The sequence below is a fragment of the Colobus angolensis genome, unplaced genomic scaffold (assembly GCF_000951035.1).
Source record: "Colobus angolensis palliatus isolate OR3802 unplaced genomic scaffold, Cang.pa_1.0 Scaffold46, whole genome shotgun sequence".
Taxonomy (NCBI): domain Eukaryota; kingdom Metazoa; phylum Chordata; class Mammalia; order Primates; family Cercopithecidae; genus Colobus; species Colobus angolensis.
The window spans coordinates 8,253,359-8,262,168 of NW_012118043.1; the positions used below are offsets into that span (position 1 = coordinate 8,253,359).

General features: G+C 38.3%; 1 protein-coding gene across 4 annotated transcripts in view; it reads left to right on the forward strand.

The window, feature by feature from the left end:
- CEP70 (centrosomal protein 70kDa) overlaps positions 1-8,810 on the forward strand; it is a 115,027-nt gene that overhangs the window by 31,934 nt on the left and 74,283 nt on the right. Inside the window, exons 3-6 of one of the 4 annotated variants that reach the window (XM_011958134.1) lie at positions 2,749-2,822; positions 4,315-4,405; positions 4,525-4,648; positions 5,184-5,364. The exons of 1 other annotated variant lie outside the window; for it this stretch is intronic. In XM_011958134.1, coding sequence (XP_011813524.1) covers positions 2,754-2,822; positions 4,315-4,405; positions 4,525-4,648; positions 5,184-5,364 — 465 coding nt within the window. In that variant the 5' untranslated portion in view covers positions 2,749-2,753. The remainder of the gene's footprint in view (positions 1-2,748; positions 2,823-4,314; positions 4,406-4,524; positions 4,649-5,183; positions 5,365-8,810) is intronic. 2 more of the 4 variants (XM_011958135.1, XM_011958136.1) reach the window with 2 other exon arrangements.

Genomic DNA, 8,810 nt, shown 5'->3' on the forward strand with positions numbered 1-8,810 from the left:
TCTTGCTAGGTTGGGGTAGTTCTCCTGGATAATATCCTGAGGAGTGTTTTCCAGCTTGGTTCCATTCTCCCTGTCACTTTTGGGTACACCAATCAAACGTAGATTTGGTCTTTTCACATAGTCCCATATTTCTTGGAAGCTTTGTTCGTTCCTTTTTACTCTTTTTTCTCTAAACTTATTTTCTCGCTTCATTTCATTAATTTTATCATCAATCACTGATACCCTTTCTACCACTTGATCAAATCGGCTACTGAAGCTTGTGGTGCATGCATCACCTAGTTCTTATGTCATGGTTTTCAGCTCCATCAGGTCATTTGAGGTCTTCTCTACACTGTTTTTTCTAGTAAGCCATTTGTCTAATCTTTTTTCAAGGTTTTTAGCTTTCTTGTGATGGGTTTGAACATCCTCCTTTAGCTTGGAGAAGTTTGTTATTACCGACCTTTTGAAGCCTACTTCTGTCGACTCATCAAAGTCATTCTCCATCCAACCTTGTTCCATTGCTGGTGAGGAGCTGCGATCCTTTGGAGGAGAAGAGGCACTCTAATCTTCAGAATTTTCAGCTTTTCTGCTGTGGTTTCTCCCCATCTTTGTGGTTTTACCTACCTTTGGTCTTTGATGATGGTGACTTACAGATGGGATTTTGGCGTGGACGTCCTTTTTGTTGACATTGATGCTATTCCTTTCTGTTTGTTAGTTTTCTTTCTAACAGGTCCCTCAGCTGCAGGTCTATGGGAGTTTGCTGGCGGTCCACTCCAGACCCTGTTTGCCTTGGTATCACCAGTGGAGGCTGCAGAACAGCAAATATTGCTGCCTGACCCTTCCTCTGAAAGGTTCGTCTCAGAGGGGCACCCGGCTGTATGATGTGTCTCCCAGTTAGGCTACATGGAGGTCAGGGACCCACTTGAGGAGGCAGTCTGTCCATTCTCAGAGCTCAAACACCGTGCTGGGAGAACCACTGCTGTCTTTAGAGCTGTCAGACAGGGATGTTTCAGTCTGCAGAAGTTTCTGCTGCCTTTTGTTCAGGTATGCCCTGCCCCCAGAGGTGGAGTCCACAGAGGCAGGCAGGCCTCGTTGAGCTGTGGTGGGCTCCACCCAGTTTGAGTTTCCTGGCTGCTTTGTTAACCTACTCAAGCCTCAGCAATGGCGGATGCCCCTCCCTCAACCAGGCTGCCCCCTTGCAGTTCAATCTCGGACTGCTGCACTAGCAGTGAGCAAGGCTCCGTAGGCATGGGACCCGCTGAGCCAGGCATGGGATATAATCTTCTGGTTTGCAATTTGCTAAGACCATTGGAAAAGCGCAGTATTTGGGTAGCAGTGTCTCGATTTTCCTGGTACAGTCTGTCACGGCTTCCTTTGGCTACAAAAGTGAAATACCCCGACTCCTTGCACTTCCTGGGTGAAGTGATGCCTCGCCCTGCTTCGGCTCACCCTCTGTGGGCTGCACCTGCTTTCCAGCCAGTCCCAATGAGAAGAACCAGGTACCTCAGTTGGAAGTGCAGAAATCACCTGTCTTTTGCATCAATCACACTGGGAGCTGCAGACTAGAGCCGTTCATATTCGGCCATCTTGGACTTGGGTATATTTTTAAAAATCCATCATTATAGTCTTGTTTTTCCCCTTTACTAGTTAGAAAATTATATGCTTCTGTTCAATTCTTCAGTTGATGTCCTAGAAATTCTCAAGCATCCTTAACTTATACAAAAGCCCAGTGTTAACAGATACCTTTACCAGTGTCCACCTGGATTGTAAACAAACTTAGAACACTGTTACTCCATTTGCCCTACTCTCAGCTAATATATTTCTGTTATTGTGCACTTTAATTGTATATTTTAAACTTCTCAAGATCTCGTTATGTAGTCTGTGTTTAGACTCGCTCATTTTTTTGCTCTATTTTTTTCTATATCTCTGCTTTTCTATCAGGGAGTCCTCTGCATGAAGCATTTTCTTTAGAATTTTTTTACAGAGCAGATTCGATGAACTTTCTCAGGTTTATTTTGTGTCATGTATTTGAAAATATATTTCTTTTGCCTTTATTATTCATTAATGAATGTTTTCACTGGCTTTAGAATTTTAGATCAGCAATTATTTTCTTTCAGCACATTGAAGATATGTCTAGGTATGGCTGACTTTTTTTTTCTTTTTTCTTTTTTACTTTATCCCAGTTGCAGTATGTTGGGTTTCTAGAATGTGTGGATTTGTGTCTTTCATTGATTCTCAAATTTTTCTTAGCCATTAGCTCTTTAAATGCTGCTTCTACTCCATTCTTTCTTTTGTTCTTGGGTACCAGTTATGCATTATACTTCATCAGTGTATCCTCTGTTTGGAGGAGTATGTCTTCTATATTTTTCTGAATGCAGCATAAAGAACTGAAAGAAGCATCTTCCAAAAGTTAACAGTTTATTAATGTCACATGCTTTTCACATTATACAGTTAGATATTTCCTTCATTCTGTGGTGGGGGGTGGGACAGGACAGAGTATGTGTGTGTGTGGTATATGTGTAAAATCCCAGAATACTTTATTTCCAGAGGAGAACATTATAAGATAGGGTTTATTCAAATGAGTCTTACAATCTGCTATCTAAGAAGTCATAAAGTTTTGATGCAGGAATGACCTGAATTGCCCTGCAAGAGAAGTGGATTCTTTTAAATACACTTTTCTTTAACTCCTGTTGCACTTTTTGTCTTTTTTCATTTAGGCAACTCAAATTTTTTAATTGCCAATTTCTGTTTCTTTTGATTCTACAAAAGAAACTATGTTTCCGGTAGCCCCTAAACCTCAGGATTCCAGTCAACCGTCAGACAGACTCATGACTGAAAAACAGGTAAACTTAAAATATTTTAAGACATTGCTTCTCAAAATATGTGCCAAAGAATGCTACATCTGCAAACAGGAAAATTTGACTTTAAAAGGATTCTTTTCTCATAATTTTGGGAAATGCTGGGTTAAAGACTATGAAATGGTTTAATTACTCTAAGACTTCACAATATTAGTGTCCAAAGGGAGGATTTAGTATACAACATTTCATACCTACTTAACACTAGTTTGATGAACTTTTCATTAGACTAGTGTTCTGTAGCATGTACTTTGGAAAATGCCATTCCCAACTATTTTCAGAATTTACAATTACTTTACCTTAAAATGTAAGAGGTATCAGGGAACAATATGTATAAGTTAATCATTAAAAATATGTGACTTTATTATATATAGAGCATTTTATTTTTATGAGTTACAGTAGATGTTCTGAGACACTAACTCAGAGCTTTTGGCTCCTAAAACAAACATCAGTGATAATTTTAGTTGTGTCTACCACGTAGTTAAACTCTATGATCAGAAAGACTAAAGCATAAATGAGGGAAAAGTTATGAGTGGGAGGAGGTGTCAAAAAAAAGGAGGAAAATAAACAGTCAAAAAGAAAGACTTGTTTGACTTTGAGAGCATCTTTCAGTGTGATTCTGTTAGAGTCAGTTATCCAGATGGACAGGCTTCTTTTTATAGTTAGACCTTGTCCATTTGACAAGGAGCTGTCTGAAATATTGGCTCCAACTAGTCAGGTATGTTTTGATTTTTTTGTGACCCTAGTCATTATGGAAGTGATACTTAGAAGTGACTCACCTTTTCTTTACTATTCAGTTATTATAGCCTAGTGTGCAGCTGTTTATTCTGAGCAAGGCGTGGTTTGGCTTATTAAATCTGAAACCTTAGAGTTGTTTGATTCACTGAAATTACAAGGTGTTTTTATTGTTGTTGGTTTTGTCCATTGTGGCCTACATGTGAGTATTCTGTATAATGCAACAGTTTGTGCTTATTTATATACTTCTAATCTATTACTAATTTTGCTAGAAACAATAAATGTGTTTTTTGGATATTGTATATGCATAAACATTTATACTTAAAACTTTTTTTTTTTTTTTTTTTTGAGACGGAGTCTCGCTCTGTCACCCAGGCTGGAGTGCAGTGGCTGGATCTCAGCTCACTGCAAGCTCCGCCTCCCAGGTTTACGCCATTCTCCTGCCTCAGCCTCCCGAGTAGCTGGGACTACAGGCGCCAGCCACCTCGCCCGGCTAACTTTTTGTGTTTTTTAGTAGAGACGGGGTTTCACCATGTTAGCCAGGATGGTCTTGAACTCCTGACCTCGTGATCCGCCCGTCTCGGCCTCCCAAAGTGCTGGGATTACAGGCTTGAGCCACCGCGCCCGGCTATACTTAAAACTTTTTAAGAAAAAGTTCTATTCTGAAAATGCAGGAAATTATATATGAGAGAACTTCTTCACTTTATATCTTAAAGTTGACCCTTTTTCCACTCTGTAATTGTAGCAGGAAGAAGCAGAATGGGAAAGCATAAATGTGCTATTGATGATGCATGGCTTAAAACCTTTGTCTCTAGTCAAAAGAACAGATTTCAAAGGTAATTAGATCCTATTCTTTCTGCTTAAGGTAAAAAGTATTTTTCCTTAAAAATTTTTTTATCTTAAATCTTTTGCCTTTTATTTTTACTATCTGTATTATATACTTTTTAAAATGTAGATCTCATCATTTTTGACAAACAGTCATCACAAAGGATGAGACAGAATTTGAAATTGTTGGTGGAAGAGACATCACGTCAACAGAACATGATACAGGAGCTTATAGAAACTAATCAGCAGCTTAGGTAAGAAAATGGGAAATATTTCTTTTGAATTGTTTGTATGCATTCTAAAAATAACTGCATTGAAAACAATCTTGAAATTTAATTTCCCATTTTGATTAAATATTAAACTAAAAAATATTTTTGTAGGTAAAATTTTGATAGGTAAATCTTTTGGTAATAACTTAGCATATATGTTTAATGTACCCTATATTTCTTCTATTAGTTTCTGTTGCAGGATGAGCATCTCAAATCTGAAAATTTGAAAGGCTCTAAAATTTGAAACTTTTTGAGCACCAACATGATGCTTAAAGGAAATGCTTATTGGAGCATTTTGGATTTTGGATTTTCAGATTTGAGATGCTTAACTAGTAAGTACGATGCAAATATTCCAAAATCTGAAAAAATCTGAAATATGAATCACTTCTGATTCCAAGCATTTTGGATAAAGAGAATGCAAAGAAACTTTAGAAAGTCAATACATTGTTATATGGATATGTTTGGTAATTTCATTTATTTTTTAATACTAAGGGAAGAAATTGTATGTCTATTAATTTAGAAATGAACTTCAGCTAGAGCACAGCCGAGCAACCAATCAAGAACAACGAGCTAATGACTTGGAACAAATTATGGAGAGTGTGAAATCCAAAATTGGTGAATTGGAGGATGAATCACTAAATAGGGCTTGCCAGCAACAGAATAAAATAAAAGATCTTCAAAAGGAGCAGAAAACTTTACAGGTACTGAGTTATGAATTCCTAGATGATGGTTAGTTAGTACTAAAACAGCTCATTGTGGTCCCAGGTGACTTCCATGTTGTTTGATTCAGTGGTTTTTACCTTTTTTGGCCTATCACTGCTACCTTGAAATTCTCTTCACTTGATTTCCAGAATGTCCTCTTTGTTTCCCTCTGACCTCACTGATCATTCTCTAATTTCTTTTGCTGTTTTTTTTCCCTCATCTCCCTAGGCTCTTAGTGTTGGAATTCCCCAGTGCTCAGTCTTTAGATCTTTTCTCTTTCCTATACACTTTGATTCCCTTGGTAATCTCAATCTAATATAGGATCCAAAATTTATATCTGTAGCCCCATCCTCTCCCCGAATTCCAGACTCATATCCAGTTGCCTACTTGGTATCTCTACTGGATATCTAATAGGCATCTACAACTTTATTTATTTACTTTTTTGAGACAGCGTCTGGCTCTGTCACCCAGGTTGGAGTGCAGTGGCGCAATCACGGCCCAGTGCAACCTCTGCCTCCTGTGCTCAGGTGATCCTTCCACCTCAGCCTCTGGAGTAGCTGGGACTACAGGCACATGCCACCATGCCTGGCTAATTTTTATATTTTTTATAGAGACAGGCTTTTGCCATGTTACCTAGGCTGGTCTCAAACTCCTGAGCTCAAGCGATGCGCCTGCCTCGGCCTCCCAAAGTGCTGGGATTACAGGTGTGGGGTACTGCACCTGGCTGGCATCTGCAACTTTTTATGTCTAAAACAGAAATTTTATGACATTAAATAATTAACTTTCTAATTTTAAAAGCTTAAAACGTGGGTGTTTATTGTGATTAAAGGAAATGAATCTTGTGCTGGTAACTAATGTTTAGTTGTGTGAGATGTTTCTGATCTTTACCAACATTATATCATTATAAACATTAAGTTCTTATTTTAGTGGTTTTGCTGACACAACACTATATATACCTTTGCGTATGTGAGTTCAGGCTATCTAAAAGGGAGCAGTATTCATCAGGCAAGGTCTGGAAGTCCCCTCAGTGTATGCTGGCAGTATTGGAAGGATCAGATGAGTTAGTATAAATTCCATGGAGTCCAAGAGAATTAACCAGAGATACTAGGGAGCTCTAGTGTGAGGATAGAGGCAGTTGGTGCTCTGACCTTGTTTATGTGCCAGCTTGGGGCAGGCAATACTAGAACTGCTGATATTGATCATAGTTTCAGAGAAGACATTGTTTGACAAACTCCTCTACCATTAGAATGCTATATTTTTAGGTTGGCTTTTTTTTTTTTTTTTTTTTTTTTTTTGAGACAGAGTTCAGCTCTGTCGCCCAGGCTGGAGTGCAGTGGCATGATCTAGGCTCACTGCAACCTCCGCCTCCCAGGTTCAAGTGATTCTCCTGCCTCAGCCTCCCGAGTAGCTGAGACTACAGGCATGCACCACCATGCCCAGCTAACTTTTTGTATTTTAGTAGAGATGGAGTTTCACTATCTTGGCCAGGCTAGTCTTGAACTCCTGACTTCACGATCCACCTGCCTCAGCCTCCCAAAGTGCTGAGATTATAGGCGTGAGCCACTGTGCCTGGCCTAGGTTGGCTTTGTTAACAAGGTTGCTTTCCTCATCGATAGTATATTTATAACATTTCTCTAAAAGGAGGGGTATTTTGGAAATATTTTCTGTATGCATTGGTTTTGACCTTGCTCTTATAGGGCGAGTGGAAATCTGAAACTCTTTAAATCATTGACTTATTGGTGTGAAAAGCAGCCATCAGAAGCTGTAAAGGTGCTGTGCTGGGTCTTTGGCTGAGTGAATGAGTTCAGAGCAGGGAAGACCAGTGGTCTTTGTTGGGGAAGATATCTATTTGTCTTTCAGAGAGGTTGAGATATAATTAATAACAAAATTAAATTATTAGAAATACAAGGCTTACAAATTTACCAGGGTTTTAAGCACTTCAAAGAACAGATACATGAGAGTTCATTGGTAAGGGGTGACTTGAATGTAATGCCATGTATTTTCTATCAAATGGTTTCATCCATCATAAATGAGTTATCGTGCCTTTAGCTCTTTGTTCCAGGTCCCAAAGATTTGTCCTGTAGCTTATAAATTGGTACAGAGGTTTCATGTTTCAGTCACCCATAGAAGGGGAAAGGCAAATAGGATTGAGGAGTGGGTACCTGGGGTTGGGGAAGGCTATCTGTCCTAATATGATCAACTGAAATTAGTTGTTTGTTTTTTTAAGTCTCTGATGGGTACTTTATAGAGTGTCAACAGAAATTAGCAAACCCAAAGAATTGCTGTCCCTGAATGTTGCTAGGTTGCCTCATTTCATACTAGTCAAACATCTTATTCTATTATAGAGAAGGAAAAAATATTTTTACTTCTATCCTTTCAGATTCTCAATCAGGGCTCTATAACAAAAGACTAACAAGTGAAAAACAAACAAGTTTATGAATATATCATATATACGTGGGAGAAACCCATGGATGTTGGGCTCAAAGAGATTGCTAGAACTTGGACTTCTATAGCATCTTAACAACAGCCACCACCAGTAAATTTTCAGAGAAGTAGCAAGACAAAGGAAAAAGACTTTGAGTCTCTAGGGAAGCAAATTGTGGGAAGGTAAATATATCAGGGACTAATGGAAGATAAGGGCTAGTCAGTAAAGTTGGTTATGTAGAGTCCTCTAGTGCCACCTCTGGGCTAATAAGGATCCAGGGTTGTCACTGGATTAATTTCTGTACAAATTTATGTACTCCTTTAGGCTAATAAAGGAAGGGCAGAAAGCTTTTCTTGTGTTATCGTCTTAGTTGCCTTCAACTCAGAATAATCCTTATACCAAAGTGGCGTGTTTTGAGGTGTCAACTTCTATTCTTGACCATACTAATCAATCTTTGCTTTCTTGAGAAGATGAAAGTGCCTGTGGAGAATAATTATTTTATAGTTTAAGACACATTCTTCTATTTTTGGTATACAGTTGCTTCCAATTTTAGAATGGTTTAGTGCTGCGTGTTTTGTAGTTGGGAGAAAGGAAACATTGGTTTTGTATGTATATGCAAAGAGGTCAAGGAACTTTGCAAATGTTTGAGGTATATTGAAAGACTTTTGGGAAAAGACAATTCAGATGGCATGGGCTATTGATATAATTGGTATTCAGTTTTTTTCATTCAGCATAATTATTTCAAGATTCACCCATGTAGTTGCACATACCCATAGTTTATTCCTTTTTATTGCTGAGAAGTACTCCATTGTATGGATATACCACAGTTGGTTTATCCATTCTTCTGTTGATGGACATTTTAGTTGTTTCTAGTTTTTGGCTATTACAAAGAAAGCTCTTGTAAACTGTATGTTCAAATATTTGTGTGGACATATGCTTTCAGTTTTCTTGGGTAGATACCTAGAATTGGAATTCCTGAGTTATATGGTAAGTATACATTTAAGTTTTTTTTTTTTTTTT